The following is an 18,362-nucleotide window of genomic DNA, read 5'->3' on the forward strand; positions in this document are numbered from 1 at the left end:
ACCCTAATCAAATCAAACTATACTTTATGTTCTAAAAGTAAGGTATTCATCTTTTACCTTGTATTATTGCACAGAAAAAAAGACCCCACCCACAGCTTTTACTGTGTGGTTGCATCAGGGAGGGATTGACCCATAGCTCTTTACATGTTCATATAGCATGGGTATTGCATTAAGTCAGACTTGTAAAAACCTAATGAAGAATTACCTTAAATCAGTCTCAATCATTGTAGAAACGATTGTGTCGGATAGACTTTACACTCAATAATATAATATTGTTCAGGCAACATTGAGGACATATGTTAGGCTTTTATGTGTTCTACAGCCTAAGCAGATTTTACCTTCAAAAGTCCCCAAACAAAAGTCACCATTGATTAGCGATCAAATGATTCAAGACTTGGGTGTAAAGAAAGACCTCTTTGAAGTTCTGGCCAAAAAGTGTATCATATGAGACCACTCCTGACTGGCTTTGGCCTTGTAACCCTATACTGTGCCAGTGTGCCAGTTAGCTGAGCACTCGTCCCAGAAACTCTCTTTCAACTCCAGCTTTACAGCTTTGCTCATTTTTTTGTGACAAAATGGATCTTTTTTCTTCCTAATTTCTTTTTATTTTATCTTATTAATGCTGGGGTTTTTTGGCAACCAGTTTGCATGAAAAATTTGACAGCTTGGCTCGGTGTTACACATGAATCTCAGGCTTCCTCTGGGTTGTTCAGCACATTTAATGGTAGTTTAAGGCTGGCCTTTTCTGAAAACAAATCAAAACAAGTGTCTTTTGTTTTGGGTTTGATAGATCCGGCACAATGGGCTGAGTAGGGTAGTTTAGCAGTGGGAATAAGAGTGGGGGGGTGAGTATGTGTGTGCTTTCGTGATTGTGTTTGAATGTGTGTATGTGTATGTGCAAACGCACATGTGCGTGTATTGGCCTGGAGAGCCTAAGATCTGCCCTACTTTCAGGCTAGTATTTCTTTTGTTAGCATTCAACAACTTCCCTTGATATGTTGATGGTGGGTCTGCGTCTAAGACTCGCGGAAGCTGTACTTGTTGAATGTTAACAAAATAATTGTTGTTTTTTCTTTGCTGAAATGACATGGTGCTCCGATGTTAGCAGGAAGTACAACAGCAGAGACATTTAGCTGTGAATATGGGTTAAGAGGCCTGGTGTTATTTTTCAGCTGGAAAACTGATTTAAAAAAATAAATCTATGCAAAAATAGGCTGTGTATTTTCAGCATGTGGAATCTGGAGGTATGGAAAGACTTCAGCCCTATATACTTTGGAAAATCTTTAAAAACTGTTGCTACAGTATGCACTTTTGATTCACACTGTGCAAAAGGGGTAAGCATATAAATATTCATTAATATAGGGACCCAACATTTTACTTGGAATATTTGTTATGGTACACTGTTCTGCTAATTATTTTCAAGACTACTGATTTGAGCTTTGAAATGTTAAAACAAATGAGATGTCTTGTCAGTCAAAGACCAGGCACATTAAGTTTAAAATGATACCACAGGTAAAAGCAGGAAATCTTCATATTTTGAGCATTAATGTTTTTTTCTGACAATTGCTGACTATTAGCATCCCTAAATTAACATATTTAACTCACTATGTTTCAATCCATCCGGGATCAATGATAGGATTGAGACCAGAAAGCCAAAAAAGGCCCAACAACTCAAAAATATTTCAAAAAATGTCAAAGGTAAAATTTAAACAGGTAGTCAGTCAGTAATTGGGGTTGTTTGTAATTTAAAAATAACTTTAACCTAAGAGTTATTTATGATCCGTCTAACCACAAGTGTTTCTTACCCAGTAAGACCTATTTTTAGCAAATTAGCTGTTTTTTGGGATTTCAGCAATTACTTAAGTGAGTACAAAGCTAACAAAACCAATGGCTAGAATTACACAAATTACAAATGCTGGTTTGGATTACCTCAGTCTTTCATGACATGTTAAGTTGTATTCTTACAACTTTTTCTCCAGACATGAGGCATGTTTTATGACTAGACCACTGGTTTAATACTGATATACTCTAAGGCATAACATTATGTTTCAAAGCTGTGACTGTAAATGCTCCTTTTATTTTTGTAGAATGTCAAATCTTAATCTCCAAGTTGGTTTACTTAACATGCAGTTGTGGTTCTCACAGTCACATCCGATCCACGCTGAAGAACCCTCTATTTGGGATCCGGGTCTAAGTCCATCTCTGATGAAAGGGCTTGGATGAAAACTAGCAGACACTTGTCTGCCGTCTACTACCACCGGCATCGGAGGATTCCAGCGCTAAGTCATGTGATTTACTCCGGAGCACTGTACATTCTTTCAAATCTCCTTTCATCTCCATCCCAGTGATGAAAAGAGCCACCATTACCCCTTTAAGAGATAGTACAAAACACAAGCAGTGATTGGCAAAGATCCCAATTATGCAGTGTAAACATCTGCATGCCATTTGTACACTGATGTCTTTAAATGCCCCATCATTGTTTCTAAAAGTCACATTTAATGATATGCCACAGGCAAATTGATGCACAAACAAATGAAACAATCTCCAAATCTATTGCATGTGATTTTACAGATTGAGCATTTGTTTATTCACATATTTACAGAAATTCTGAGGGGTGGGAAAAGTTGATGTCTGCCTTGCACACTAACGCTCAACGCGACATTTTGACGGAGTGAGGTGCGTGATTCCATGTCAGATGGAGCCATCCGACGTTGTTGGCCTAATTATGTAATAAAAGGGGCATAAATGCTTTGAAGTCCTAAGTGCAGTTGTCAGTTTCTTTGAAGACAAATAATAATTGTCATGTTCACTGACTCGCAAATCAAATCTTCTACACATGTTTCCTCCTCCCCCGAAGTCAAAGTCTGTGCCCTCCCTTCTGCACGTACACACACCACAACAACCTTTACGGCACCCTTGATCTGCACGCTGTTCAGGATCTGCCGGGCCCTCCACCCTTTCATGCCCTGCTGCCGTCACCAACATCTGTAGTTGGTCAAAGTCCTGAGCTCCCCAGGGAAAGACTTTGGTGGCCCCCCAAAAAGAAAAATCCAACTCTGTCACTTCCTGGAATCTATAAGGGAATGAAAAATGACCAGACATCCTCCTGTGGAGATGCCCACAAGAATTCCTAGATCCATTCCAAATGTTATCCTTAGGGTTAGAGTGTCTATGCATGCAGAAGGAATTAAATACAAACTGCCAATAGTAGCTGATATCATTTCTGTACATCAGATGATCAAACATGTTTATTTAAAAGGATATTTGGACAATATTTAAATCAGATATTTAGAGTCATAAATTATTTATTCATTTAAAAAGAAATAAAGGTTGGGGGATAATTTCAGAGTCAACATTCTAATAACTTTGTCATAGATTCAAAAGGTAAAATAATGATTTAAAATGCCCAACTTGAATTTTCTGATGTCAAAGTTATAAAAGTGCTTGAATTGAAAAAAGAAAAATGTGTATTTGTGTCAAGGCAACAAACTTTAAAAGATAGCTTCAACTTCACTAGTTTCTTTGATAATATTTAATGTTTTTTTCTAAAAATATTAAACCCTTCCGGCAGATCTTCAATTATTCTTCTCCAAGCCTATAATGGCCTTAATGCACTGTTGCAAATAATGTGTCTTTGTGGGTGAGTTTACCTTAGTCTTACTATATCATCAGTGACTATATTACCAGACATTCTACAGCCTTTCTGCCTTGCACATTCTGTCCACACCTTGTGTCTATGTATGCTCTTTAAGCTTTAGTGCATGTCTTTATGGATGGACGGGCCTCAGAGGAGTCCATTCTGCCTTTAAGTGGTAATAAAGGTTTTCCATAACCTGATGAATTCCCCCCGGGCTACAAATCCCTTCTTCTTAGTCATTTGAATAGTGAGCTGGTCCAGTAGATGTTATCCCCCCCTTGAAGTTCAAACTCATTTTAAATGACTTCCTTGTTCCTGTGCAATCTTTCTTGACTATGGTGTTGAAAACCAGGTGACTTGCCCTCGGGCAAGGCTTTATAAAGTCACATCCTGCATGCTGCATGAGATCCTTGTGGGCTAGCCTGGTTGTCTCAGACTTATGTCTAAGAGGTTTATCTGCTCGTGCCTCGGAGATTAGTCAGTGCTTACTAGCAGGATGATTGTACTCCAAACTGTACATTTCAAGCCGTTTTATTGGCCCGTCTTCAGAAAAGGAAATAAAAAAACCTCACCAGAGTTCTTAAATGAATACATAACTTTATTTAAATAAATGCTTTGTCATAACAAAAAAAGACAAAGGTTAAAAGAGTACATAAATTACAAGTTGAATAAATATTACACAGTGATATTCACTTTAATAATTTGAGATTTTTTTTCTTTTTTTTTTTCTTATTCATTTTATGTAGTTCCAAATACTGACCATTTTTATTTCCCACTGTCCTCCTGCCACCGATGGGTCCTTTTCACAAGCCAGTGAACACCAAATTATGAAAACCAATTGTATTGACTCATTACATCCAGAAAGTGTTATGTACTCAGAAAAAAGCTGTATTGTATTGTGTTACTGTACTACAGAAGTATGAAATATGAGTTTAAACCAAGTAGGAAACGAGAAACCTGAGGAAGTCACTACACGCAAACAGGCGTGGGGAACAGGAAGTCACTGTTAGACTTGTTTAATCCTGAACCCCCACCTGCAATCCAAACAAAAGATAAAAAACACCTGGAACATTGTATTCACACCGATGATTGATCCGGACAGTGAACGGTCCCAGAGATTTCCTTGTTTTTCGCTCAAGAGTATCAAAGTGCTCCTGGTTAAAGTAATGCATTCCCCAGATTTCCATGGTTCCTGTCAACTGTCTTGCTAACTGTATCTAATGTCATGCAATTGGTGAACCCATATCGGGGGAAGTGGCTAGGCCCTGATTACGACCACTGCCCATGGCGCTCACTCTTCCTCTGTCCCCTCCGTCTCTTTTATCCTAACTCACTGTGCAATTGGCCATGAGAACATCTCTAGCTGCGTGTTACTTTAAATCTATTTGTCCCTAAAGGATGTTGCTGTATTGGAGGTCCCAGGCATGGGCTGCACAGCCCCTGTCGACAACAATCACCTCAAAGTACCACCTTTAAAAGGTTAGCACAAGATAACACAACATTTAGCTTTTGTGGCTGTTTTTTTTTTTTTTGTCTTTTTCCGTTTCCAACAACTTCATGATACCACATCTAAGGACGTCGTTGTGTGTCAATATCAATAATGAGTAACTGAAATAAGTGCAAGCTGCTTTTTTTTTCTTTTCGAAAGTGGTAGTGGGGATTTGGTGTTGGAAGTGGGGCAAAGAACCTTGATAATATATTCACAACCTGAAGCCATTGGGGATGTGCATAGCATTTCTGAAATGCTTGATTTAGCATCCGTTGGCTCCCTCTCTCTGGCAATCATATACATTGGCATTTACATGAAAAAAGCAAGTATCATAGCTTATTGGTTGTCAAAGAGAGAGTAAAGGGGAGATTAACTGACTGCGCTTTTCACAGCATCTCCCCAAACATCATTCTTATCCAGAATTGCCCCCGAGGTACAGAGATTACTAATGGGTTTGTTATGTGTTGCTGACGTCATTTACAGGACATTCATTGTTCTTCTCCTAATCACAACTAAAACCTAGACCTCTTGATCACTGTATCAGCCCTGGCACAGGCTAACTGTCTAAAAGAGGAAATTGCCCTGTTTGATATCCATGTCACTTTCACGTCACTATTTAAATGTATTTGTATGAAGGAAGGCACTGTGACTTGCACACAGAGAGAACAACTCTACTTAAATGACCCTGTTATAACCTGTAACCTTTTTCCTTAAATCATGCTCTCTTAAGATGTATAGCCTTAGCATGGAAGCATGTTAGCGAAGGGTTGCAGAGTGTTAGCTTCTTTGACCGCCCTGTAGTCTAAAGACTCTGGGTCGTTCTCCTGACAAGGCTACAAGGACCTATTACAAATTCTTTACGGGCAAAAATATCTTTTTCCCAAGCACAATTACATTGTTGTCATACTTTGTTTCTACAGGAAGAAAAAAACAACATTCAATAACTATATTTAAAAGTAATACACCATGGTTACACTGTAGTAGCAGTACTGAGGGGAAACCACTTGATAAGGAACATGGCTCAAAAGTGGGCGGTCTTTACTTCACTGAAGGCAAAGAAAACAGCACAAACAAAAACCATACAAAACTACACTTCACACAACTGGATCAGAGAAGCAACTGGCCCGACTGGCGAGTTCGATCATGCACTCAACTCGGAAGTCAAACTTTGAGTCCCATCGCTGAAAAATCTTTATTTCACCGGTAGGGTCAGCAGCGCTCTCTAAGTTCTGTGTCGCCCTGCATGGCAGTGTCTGTTTCAATAGGCACAGTTGGCATATCAGGCTAGCTACATTGTCGAAGAGCCACATTATGTATAGGGTCATCTGTGACGATCTGCTTTACTCTTTTGTTTCCACCCATCACTGTCCCCGAGACATACTTTACATCGGTTAAAGAGAAGGCCAGCCCCAAGACCACTTCAAGCGCTAGCAATACTTGTTGTGACAAAATCAAACAAAAGAGACAGGAAAAAGGACAATCTTTTCGTAGTAGGCTCACTCCCATCATACACCAACACAGGCGGATACATACCACACGCACGCACTGTACACATCCACGCATTCATGCACGCATCATTTTGTGAAGTTACACATATCTAAGCAGGTTCCCCTATTCATAAGTGCTCTGACAGAACCACATACCCAGATAGAGTCAACTGTTACAGCATATCCCTATCTATTATTTGTTCCTTTTAGAATAACACCCAATTACTCTGCCAATTTTCAGTTCCACAGTGTTCAACAGCCTAAAACTGATCAACCAATGTGCCTGATACTTTTTTTTCTTCACAATGATTTTGCTCTAATTTTATATCATACAAAGTCGTGTATTGAAACCCCTAGCTTCTATAAAAATATATCCATTGTGCATATATTTTCGTTGATCTGCAGCCAGGGGACCCGCCTCAGACAAAGGGGTCCCATGAGCAAGAGTCAAGGGATCGAGTAAATCTTCTGGGACTGTTCCGCTCATTCAGAGATGAGTACTTGGTCAACACAAGAAAATAATAAAAAAATAAAAAGCAGGTGTCTTTTTTTCAGCCTGTACTTTCGTTTGGATTTTTTTCTTCCTTTTTTTTTTCAACTTGAAAAAAACAAAAATCTTGAAGCAAATGGAGGGCGGAGCAAACAGATGTGATTCAGAGGGGAGGCGTGGGCCCTGGGTCACGTGGTGGTTAGGGTTCGGGGGGTGGGGGTAAAGGGTGGTCCTCCCCTTTTCACTCGTTGTTGTTGTTGCTGTTCTCCAGGTCTTTACATTGAATGTCCCCGCCGCTGTAGTCTGTGCCAGGGAGCTGAACGCCGTACTTGTCCACACACCAGCAGATGCCTCGTTTACGTCCGCGGGATGGCTTGCACTGTGGGACAGAAAACAAAATTATTGTTGTGATGTAGTGAGGTGCAAGTGTTGGAAAAGGTGCAAACGGTAAAGCCTAGAAAATGGTGCAGCAAAGTTTATTAACTCATCCTTGCTAGTAGCTTGGTAGCATACATTGTGTTTCCACTGCATGGTTTTAGCTTTGCTCAACTCAACTCACTTCTGGTGCCATGTTGCTTTTTTCTTTTGCAGATTATAACCTTATTGCTAAAGCTATACTCCTGGTATATCTTTCCTCCATGAAAACTCCCATGAAATGATCTTCAATCAAATCAGTATAGATGGATGGCTATTATGAACTGGAGAGTTTTGGCCCTGGCTAATGCTTAACATGCTAGCCAGGTAGCCAACATGTTTGCGTTATTTAGTCACAATGGTGGCCACAAAAGCTTGTTAAATGTAGCTTGCTTGCTAACTATCTACTACAAGGTAAGAAGCTTGTTGACTGGTTGTTAACAGGTCATTGACCAACATGTGTTGGAACTAACAATATAGCTAATTTACTTTGCCTATGCAAGCAAATCAGCCTTTTTTAAATGATGATTTAAAAAGACACAGCACTTGGAAAGAGGGCGAACAAAAAGATAACAATGATTGTAAATAGAAGATATCGATGCAGAGTCCACAACATTTTTGGAAGGACTTCTAAGTGCAAACACTTTCCTGAAGAAAACCCACCTGCTTGCGCTTGAAGAATCCTTTTCTGTCACAGTTGGGAAGGTACAAAGACAGAGCCATTACACGAGAAGTGTCCTTCATTCCCTGAATGATCCCATCCAGTTTTCTCCGGCATGGACCCTTTGCAGAAAGACAGATTGGAGTTACAAATGCTGAACAAAGGGAATAAAACGCACCCTTAGCAATTCAAAACTCAAAGTGATTTTACTGTAGATATAACAATGAAGGCGTGTAGCTTGCATTGCTAAGATACTACCATTAGGAGTCCTCAAAAGGTGTTCAACCTACACCTTAAATTTGATGAAAGTTCAAACTGAAAATGAAAACTTACAAATTCAGGCTCATGCTTGTCGATGGGCAGAGGGGAGTAGTCCATGGGGGAGCCAATAGAGCGCTGCTTCCCGAGCTTCCTCTTCTGCTCCTTGCGCAGTGCGTGGACTTTTTTGCTGTTCACAATGTGTTCTTTGGGAAGGAGTGGCACTTTAGCGGGCTGCAGCTCCTCTGTAATCTCTGTGGTAATGGTGTCCTCATGCTCCCGGGACTCACGATCTGCAGCAGAGCAAATAATAAACAGTCAATTAATGTCACAGTTTTAAACACACAACCGAGCTTCAGCTTTACATTAATGCATTTGCGTCAATATTTGTATTAAACATTACATGAAAAGTGTTTCCCACTGGTTGGCTTGTTGTGCCTGCCCTCTTTTGGAAAGGGGTGTGAATTGATTGAATAAAACTGCCTCATGTTAATCTCCATAAGCTGTAAACACAACATTGACAAAATAAAAGTTTGTAATTGAAAAGACCAATAAAAATGGTTTACACCAAACTTACTGTTTAAATCCTTAAAACTGTGTTTAAAATGGAGCTGTTCCCCACTTTAGTGGGAATTTCCCCTGTGTTTGTTTATTTAATCCCTTGCGTCATTATTTCATGATGAAACAAGTCTTAACATTTTATTTGAACAAGAACATAAAATTCAGGAATGAAAAATGTCTCTGGAAAGGGTAATGTCTTAACTAATTATAGTCATCATAGACCTGTAATTAAGTATTATGAGGAACCAGCAGAATGTTGATGTAGGATTTATGTTTACAATGTTAACAGTCACTTAAAAAAAGGCTATCTGCATAATTCAGAAAAAGTTCTGCAGCTTGTTGGTAGACTACCATAAATCCCAGGTGCTTTTCCCAGGGTCTGTGCCACCAACTGTTGCTAGCCATTTGTTTATAGAGGTGGGGAAATTGACAGCTGATGAACTCCTACAGCTAGCACAGGAGTTTTACCTTCCAATCTCCTTACCCTACATCTTAAAACATCTGAAAAGTGCTAAACTTCCCTCCACGTAAGACCACTTAGTCTGCATCCATAAAAAATAGAGATTTATTTTTGGTCTTTAAGTCAGTTAAGGTCGCACATAAACACAGATATACCGGCACCAGGCAGCACATATTTGTAAGCATACATATCTCGACAACTTTGGAAAACCGCATCATATGTTGCATTGCAATGCCTGGAAAATTTGCTAACACATTATCTGGAACACTGCAACAGGGACTCAGGCCTCGGAGTGTCGTAACTTTGCAGCGACGTGGCCCACATTAAACTGATTTAAATGTCAAGCTGAGGAAAATCCAGTTGCTCCATGGACTCGTATAAATGCCTTAACATTTCTGTCCCATTTTATGCACCTCTTAGACGTAATATCAGCTCCCCCAGGGGGCACCATAGTCTCTTGATAGGATGTTCACAGGTTGAGGTCCTTTATCCTTAACGTAGCCCCCACTACTCCTATGTTTGGGGCTCAGCCTCTTAAGCTTGGACCCCCAGCCAGAGGTTCTTTGAGGGCACAGAAAGAAGCCCTGAGCCCCGCCCCCCCACCCCCTTGGCTTAGCTGTACCATAAGTACAGAGTTATTGTGGGGACTCTGCCAGGCCCCAACTGGCTAAAGCGACGGTGCCAGTGGATGACCCTGGTTATTTTTATCTGACAAGGAAACCCGCCGTGGTGCACAGGGCCAGACGCAATGAACCAGAGAGGAATGTTGGCTGCCGACTGTAGGCCAACTCTGCTGAAAGACAAATCAACTTTCATACTTGTATACGGGCGAGAAAGAAAACAGGGGTAATAAGATTGTTGCCATTACTTTGCTGACTGCCCTGTGAGTACACAGCCACCATAGAGAAAGCCACTGAGACGTAACAAGGACACGGGCTCTGAGAAACTGATGTTCAAAGAGCCTGACACAGCATGAGCGTCTGGAGTCTTTGGGAGGGGAAGAGGGGAAGAAGGGGGGTGGGTGGGGGGGTGATTACCAGAATTGGGTCTTTGGCTTCTGCGCTGAACTGCCGTCTCTTTGAAATTAATCGCACAACTCATGACTTGGCAGGCCTTGGTTTGTGTTTAGATATGTCCTTGTGTCTTCCCCGCTCAGACTACGAGGCTATTACTCGCTATAAATAAATACGTCAAACAAGCACTCCGATGCACGCCGGGCCTGTGACCACTGTGGAAAAACTCTTCATTTCAGCCGTCCAGTCCCATAACTGCTTGATTAAAATGCCACATATTTGGCTGTCGAAAATATGGGCCGTGTTATTTTTTAACGTGCATTCCTGCTTCATTTGTAATCTCATTTGAGCATATAAATGGCCAGGCTAATAAAGGTCCCGGCACATCCATTTTATCCATCTTACCTCACAGGATATATTTTACTTTTAATTTAAAGCAATTGCAAACTATTTTTTTTTTATGTATTAAAGCACATTATTTTCATATGTTTAGTATATTGGTATACGAGAAAGTATTCTTATAATCTGTATATTTGAAAGTGTTTAGATAGTCTTTTGAAATACATGTCCTTTTTCTATTGAGAATATCTACACATTATATTTTTGTAATTTTTGACTGTAAAAAGGCAGCTGTGACAAAACAACTTCCAAACTTGGGATAAATAAAGTAAATATATATTTCTCGATCATCTTACAAGTCACTCAAACAAAGGACAGAACAACGTTTTTGTCTCGATTCAAAAAACAAAACAATGCAGCCTTTCTGAAGACAATGGTGTGTGACTTTTTTTCTCCTCCACTCACAAAATCACCAAACTCATCTTTTCTGAAGTGGGCTCTCCAGCGCAGCAACAAAAACTCAGTTTTTCCATGCTCAGGGTACCCAGCTTGTAAAGGAGGCTTAGAGGGTCTGTGTTTAACTCCTGAAACTCAGCCAAGATGCTGGACGGGAGCCAAGTGAGCCAAGTCATGTGCAGCTCTACCATTCAGCTGAGCCCAAAGCTGTGCTGCTATCTCTCTTTCCCTCTCTGCCCATGCTAAAGATTTCATTAGGGTGAGAGGAGCAGAGTAGCCAAAGGAGGTGCACCTGATACTTTTCTGTTTAAAAATTAACATCTGCACACAATTATGCTTCATGAATATCCCAAGTTTCTTACCGGCAACAGTCCAGGCATGAAAGATAAGTTACCTCGTCTTTAGATTTTTCTCTCCTCCATATCGTAACAATACTGCAAAAAAAGCATCAAAGGACAATAGCTTCCCCGACCTTTCATTAGAGTTCCAACCATTACACCACTTGTTGTTATATCCTGCCTTTGATTAAGTGCGCTTGCATCTGATATTACATCTTTACAAGACGTAAGAAACGCTTGAATAGATGTGCCGTTTAATCTCAACAGGGGGTAGGACAAGATAATGAAGGAACAAATGAGCCTGTGGGCCTGTGTCAGTTAAAGCATGACGTGAGTAAACTATCCTTTCGTCTTAGACAGCCTCCACTACTAAATATTTGAAAGCAAGGTCATGGCCTGATAACCCTGCCGTTTCTAGAGCAGAAAGGGAGGTGTGAACAAACCAGAAGAGTTGGGCAAGTCACAGAGGATGCATTCACAGCTGCACAAAAGTCCCAATGACCAAAGGAACATGTGTTATAGAGGCCTTTTAAAAATGGGGTACAAGTAACCTTTGCCAAAACTCTTCAGTAGCAGAATAATTTGCAGATGCAATGACAAGGTAAGTATCGATTCTGGAGTCACGGTATGGATGAAGCGACAAGATAACATCTGACAACAGTGCACAAAGTCTGGTTACATGAGAAGACAGCCTATATTCAAACCCAGTTGGAGCTGTAGTGTAATATGGGCTTATTCAAATGCTGTGTCCATGGGGTGCGTCTTTGACCAGCCCCGACTGCAAGGGAGTTACGTTTTGACCCTTATGTACTTTTGTATCTCAGTTCTTTGACCCAGTGCGTGGTCTCCGGCAGCAGCTAAAAAATGCAGGAAATAACTCTTCCCATGGTATTGTGCACACATAATATGTTCGTTGCAATCAAAAAGTTTCCTGCTTTTCTGAATGCACGGTATAAATAGCAACAAGAACAATCCAAGGATTGTAAATCACAAAACAGGACTTATGAGAGGATGCAAAATATTTCCAAGAGGGAAATGCTGATGTAGGTAAGCAAACCTTCTGACCTGTTTACAGCTTCCGCGTATAAAAGCTTGATTCATGTTGCAACCCAGTCATGTGAAAAGCACATTATCAGGGAGAGGTGCATAGTTCATCTACTATACATTCCTAGTTTTGGTTTTGAAAAACCAACATGGATGGACACAACCTCTTCTTGGGTCAACGTCACCACAACACAATTGCTGGATGCGACAATGTTCTATCCCTCTAGCAGCATAAAAAACAGATTTTGGCGACAGTTTGGAACTTCTGGTTATGATTTACAAAGCTCTTCTCCATGCATTACCAAAAAGGAACATAGTGGAAGTTGAAGTTAAATATTAAGCAGCATAACCTTTAAAGCATTAAGCCTTTTTATTTATCATAATTGGAACTCTTTTTCAAATACCTAATAAGAACTTTTCTGTCTTTCCTTTTATCATGCCTAAACTCAATATTGAGACTTATACTTCTGTTGCCCTTCAAACCAACAGTGTGTGTCAAGGAAAACTAATGTTAGCATGTTGAATGTGTGCCATCTGAGTGGACCAAGGTAGAATTTCAATACCGCATATCATATGGATCAAATATTACCAAAAAGAGAGTCCAGGAAACAATTGCGTTCTCTTTTCAACAATTGCGATTAAATGGGAGACCAGGCCTGGTTTCTACAAAATTCCTATCAAGCGTGCATTTTAATGACCAAGAGCATGTTTTCCACCTTTGGACACTGGCAAACAAATGTTTTCTAGGGGTCACTCTGGACACTTAGATGAGAAAGATCTTACGAGCTAAACAAGAGAATGCTTGCTTTAGAGCATTCTATCCGGTGCTCGTGGTGCTGCGTAGGGAGACTTGAGCTTCAAAGTTGGTAAAAGCGTGGCAGGCTTGGCCCCCATCATGAATCAAATGGTAGCAAGCATCTGACCAAGCTCTGAGCTTGAGATACTTTGGACAAGTGGTGGATGCTGAAACCTGGAGTCTTACGAAAATTGCTCAGATTTATTTCAGCTTCAGCAGTTCCGCTCTTTGCGATTCTTGCTCAAGTTGCTGAGTCCAGATTGACATATCTGGACGCTATGGCCAGAGCGACATGAGAACCCATCATTCCCATGCCTTCTGATTAGACATATGTACCCAGATAAACAGCCATCAGTGTAGTCCTGATTTTCTTAGGTCTTTTTAACACTGCCGATATTCAGCTAAAAGAATACCAATTACAAAATGGAATAGTCTATAGATACTATGTTTGAAATGTGAAGTATAAGTGGCGAAGAATATGCGTTACCATATTAGAAATGATCAGGAGGCAATGAGGGTCAATCAAGTGGTAAAATAAATATCTTACTCATAAATGTAATCTCTCTAATACGCATCAATAGGTGGCTGTATTCTGCAATATCTTTACTTTACTTTTTTCGAGCTAGCTAATGCAAAGAAAGCCTGGCTTTTGGAAGTAGTTTTGTAGTACAGCCCTTAAGGTGTTGGTTGCGAGGTTACAGTACTCAAGTCAGGTTAACATGTGAGCCCAGCATGAGGCCATCCCTGTGATTATTGAATCACATGCTCCTATAACGTAGAAAGACTACAGTGAGTGCTGATTTCTTCCACAGCTGCTACCACCAGCAGGCTAGGTGTCAGTGACCAATAAGCTGTACAAATACCACCGTAAAGTTTTACAGGGAGAAATCATGCAAGTGTGCCAAAAAGGTTTTGCGCTTGCCAGCGACAGCTCTGCTGCTGTACACCCTATGGCCATGCATCTAAATGCTATGTGCAGACAAAAGCAGGTCTACATCACTGGTATCAATGTCACATCTAAGGAACCAGGTCCTCCTTATTTTCTTGGCATCACATTTTCAACCAAGTGCATGCTTTTTCTCTATCCCGAAGTCCTCGACAAAGTGACCTTTCTAATAATTCTTCTGAGCACCTGCAACAGATCAGTTGCAGCATGCTAAGCTTTCACTGCTCTATCTCAGATGTTCAAGGTGAGACGGATGGAAAGCCACATACAGTCTTTCCTTTCGCATGAGCCCGTCATGAAGCTGTCAGGCAGCTGGGGCCACACGTGACCTGGCTATATCTAATGTGGCATGTCTGTATGAGCACGCAACGTCCACAGGGGCCGGAGCACGGTGGCTGGTTGTCATTAGCCCGAGTGTATGGTCGGAGAGAATCAGCGTTTTACCACTGGCTTCGGTTTCTCGGTTGCGACGCAATAACCAGCTGCATCGGTGAGGCTGCAGACATGTAAAAAGCAGATGGCGGTTCTAAATGTTAAAGAGCTTTCTAAACTAAAGTGATGACAAGCGATTCTGTATGCTGCTTAGATATGACAAGGCAGTGTGGCCATACATATGTAGAGTTCTCCTTGCAAAGTCTGCAGTTGCTTGATGTACTCGATTGATTGTAAATACCAATGGAAATGTGTCTGAAAACTGTCTGGCAACAAGTTTAAAATGCACATGTAAAGAGCCAAGACAAATGTAAAGTATTAAAGCTGTCAGTAAAGGCACCCGGTTTCCTGTTGCTATGCTAATAAGGGGCATAGTATTTCTGCCCGTGTGCGTGGAGTATTCTTGAGTTGGAACCACTCCCTAATCATCTTTTGTTTCTTGGCACAGAGCAATCCGTTAAAACATAGGGCCCTTTCAGAAGCTTGAAGGACGAGGGGCCTGCTGCTATGAAGTCATATCTGTTGGCAAGCTTTCCCGGGTCTGATTCACCGTAGGGGGCTAACAAAGTCTGAGTGCCCCCATAGCACATACCACCTCCTGAGCCTTACAATCCAAGCAACCCCTGGGCTCATAGTCCAAGAGCAAAACGTGAATTAATGCACCGCTGGGATGCAGAGAAATGGCATGGGCTCTTTTTCTTACAAGAGAAGAAGGGTGGGGGTTGAGGCTGTAGGATAGCAAAGATTCCTTTCTCCCATTGTTTGGCTGCCCCAGTCAATATTTAGTAGGCTGCGGACACTTGAGCTCCTCCTCCCTGTGTTTGGCTTTGCTCAGCTGGTAAAGCACACACAGACAGCTGCAACCCCACACCACAGGAAACCAGAAGCTCACCTCACCATTACCCATCGGGCGGAGCTGCTTGACAGAAGGCCCTTCAGAGGGAAGACAGAGAGAGCTAGAGGCATTCTGCTGTATCACTGCGTTGTGACTGAGCGCCCATGCAATGAATGCATCGCCAGAGGCAGGAAAAGATGCTCTGATTACGTCTGTGGAACAACAAAGAAGTCAGAATCTGTGTGTGTGTGTGTGTGTTTGGCTGTGTGTGTTCGTGTGTGTTCGTGTGTGTGTGTGTGTGTGCAAAGCAGGAGTGAGAAAAAACTGCCGAGGTGTCATCATTCACAACGATCACACACAATGCACACACACACAGCCCCGCCCGAACACACACACACAACTGGGAATGATCATATTTTTTGACGTTTGCTAGCTCCCATTTGTGTTTTTCTGAACAATTGGAAGAATGGCAGTCCCAAACAAACCACATTGTGCTGTAATGTCATTACAAGGAGAGGTGTTCAGCTCACTGGGTGCAAATGGCCTAATGACTCTGTCAACAGCCAAAATGAGCCCAGTGGCAGCCCATTTTATAGAATGAGGCATGTAGCCAAACCCTTTGTGGTTACCACCTACTTATTTGCTTGTTGACAAGCTGCTAAAAGTCTGAGTGACAGTGAAGCTCTCTGCTACACCGAGAAATACCTGAAATCACTCAAAGCTGCTGCCTCCACTCTCTTTCTGTCTGAACATCTCCAGGTCTTTCTCCCTGCATCTCTCTCACGCATACAGATTTAGAGGTAATCCGACTCTGAGGGTAGCCTGAAGACCCAAATCTATCTGGATTCAGCTTCCACTGCGCAGAGGCACCAAGCTTTCTTTCCAATGTTAGTCTTCTCACTCGTTATTTTTCTCTTGCCTCTGTAGACTTCACGTCTCAAGGTGCGAATGACATTGGAAAGGCGAAACATGAAAGATATATATTTTTTAAAGGCTATTGCGCTCTGGCGCAGGGATGGAAAGTAAGGTTTGACAGACACTTGTTACACGAGTGGATATTAAAACAGGCAGCAATTTGCAGAATAAACTCTACTTTAGGGTTTCCCACATTTTACCCTTTAATACTCTTATATAAATACACTATCACACCTTTTCATTAAGTGTTCTAACCTTTTTTTGGCGTCAGGATAACAAATATTTTAAGAAAAATGCGTGTAATGATCCGCTCTGCCTTTAAAATGGAAATATTTTCTGGATCATTGTCAGCTACGGTCTCCTGGGTCTCAGTTGACCGCAGTTTGACAGCCGCCGCCCCGCACCAAAGGCTCAGATCAGCCGGGACACCTCATGCGTTTTACCCGCAGCGGAGCGTGCAGCCACCCGCAACAGATGAACCACAAACACCGGGCACACACCCGGAATATTTATCCACTTTCTGTGCTTCTAATGTGATGATTCATAACAGACTACCAAAGCAACATGGTTACAGCTTGATGTTGAACCTGCGTTGCATTTTCTGAGGAGGAATAAGCTCCTGCAGTTTAATCAATTGATAAAAGTTAATCATATAGCACCTCAAACCATCTGTCAAACACGCGCTCGGACAGACAGCATGGAGAAATAAGGGAACCACATGGCAACACATGTAATATCTGCAAAATAATTAAGATTTAAGATGAAAACACTAGAATGTGGCTTTATTTATGCCAAAATATGATGCATTTTTACACTGCACAAGTTGATCCGGAGCATGCAGGGAGACAGTGGTCCGGTGCGCTCTTACCTATGGGCGGGTGTGCAGGTTTGTATCCTTTCTCGTTGGTGCACACTCCCCTGCCATGGAGCAGCGCATGCAGGGGCTTCTCCTCACCGCTCCTGGGCAGGCAGCGGAGCCCCTGGGTGCACGTCCCGGTGTAAACGCCACACGCCTGCCCCTCAGACAGGGCGCATGTGAGGCAGCACCCGCAGCCCGGCTCCTTCACCAGCTGGCAGCCGACGGGGACCGGAGGGCACATGGACAGCGCTTTCTGGTCACACGGCTCGCACGGCACGTATGAGCCCAAGCACCCGGACAGCCCCAAGATAAATGTCACCAAGAGGCAGAAACTCAGAAACATTGTTCTTCAGTTATAGCATAAAACCTCAAATGCGAAGAGGAGGGGGAAAAGTAGACTAATGAGCACAATGCCTCAGTCAGATAATCCGATTTTTTTTTTTTTAAAGCTAAAGCCAAGAGTCTTTATCCAAGAAGAGTGTTGCTATCTGTTTCAATAACATTAATTACAGGCTCTGCAGTGCACCCTGCAAAAAAAGAGTTCAAATGTGTGCTTTTTTTTCTCCAAGGTGTTGTCCTCGGCAGGAGCAAGAATTCTCTGCACAAAATCTCTCTCCTCTTCAGGTTTTGGACTCCAGTACTTTCTCCAGCAGAAGTTTCCTGAGCAGACTGATCAACTGAAGCGCTGCCTTGCCTTTATAAAAACAGCCGAGCCCAAACCCCTAACTATGAATACGCTAAACAGCAAGGGAGGCACTTGTTCGTTGGCAGGCGGCCAGCACTTTTTTCAGCAGCAGGAGGATTGCTCCTTCACCCTGAAGGCTGAACTGATGCCGAGGTGCAAGAGGCAACAGAAACAAAAGTCTCGTGAAAACATTTCAGCATAGACACAAATCTGCAGGATTTCAATGTCTGTAGATTCATAATACCTT

General features: G+C 41.9%; 1 protein-coding gene across 1 annotated transcript; it reads right to left on the minus strand.

Annotated features, from left to right (window-relative positions):
• Positions 1–4,213: 4,213 nt before the first annotated feature.
• On the minus strand, positions 4,214–18,103 carry LOC134867259 (insulin-like growth factor-binding protein 5). Its single transcript, XM_063887688.1, has 4 exons — positions 17,440–18,103; positions 8,512–8,729; positions 8,181–8,300; positions 4,214–7,482 (listed from the first exon to the last, which is right to left on the minus strand). The coding sequence occupies exons 1-4, from the start codon at positions 17,771–17,773 to the stop codon at positions 7,345–7,347; spliced, it is 810 nt and encodes a 269-aa protein (XP_063743758.1). The 5' UTR covers positions 17,774–18,103; the 3' UTR covers positions 4,214–7,344.
• Between the last annotated feature and the right edge of the window lie 259 nt (positions 18,104–18,362).

Source organism: Eleginops maclovinus, chromosome 7, assembly GCF_036324505.1.
Source record: "Eleginops maclovinus isolate JMC-PN-2008 ecotype Puerto Natales chromosome 7, JC_Emac_rtc_rv5, whole genome shotgun sequence".
In the NCBI taxonomy this organism is placed as follows: domain Eukaryota; kingdom Metazoa; phylum Chordata; class Actinopteri; order Perciformes; family Eleginopidae; genus Eleginops; species Eleginops maclovinus.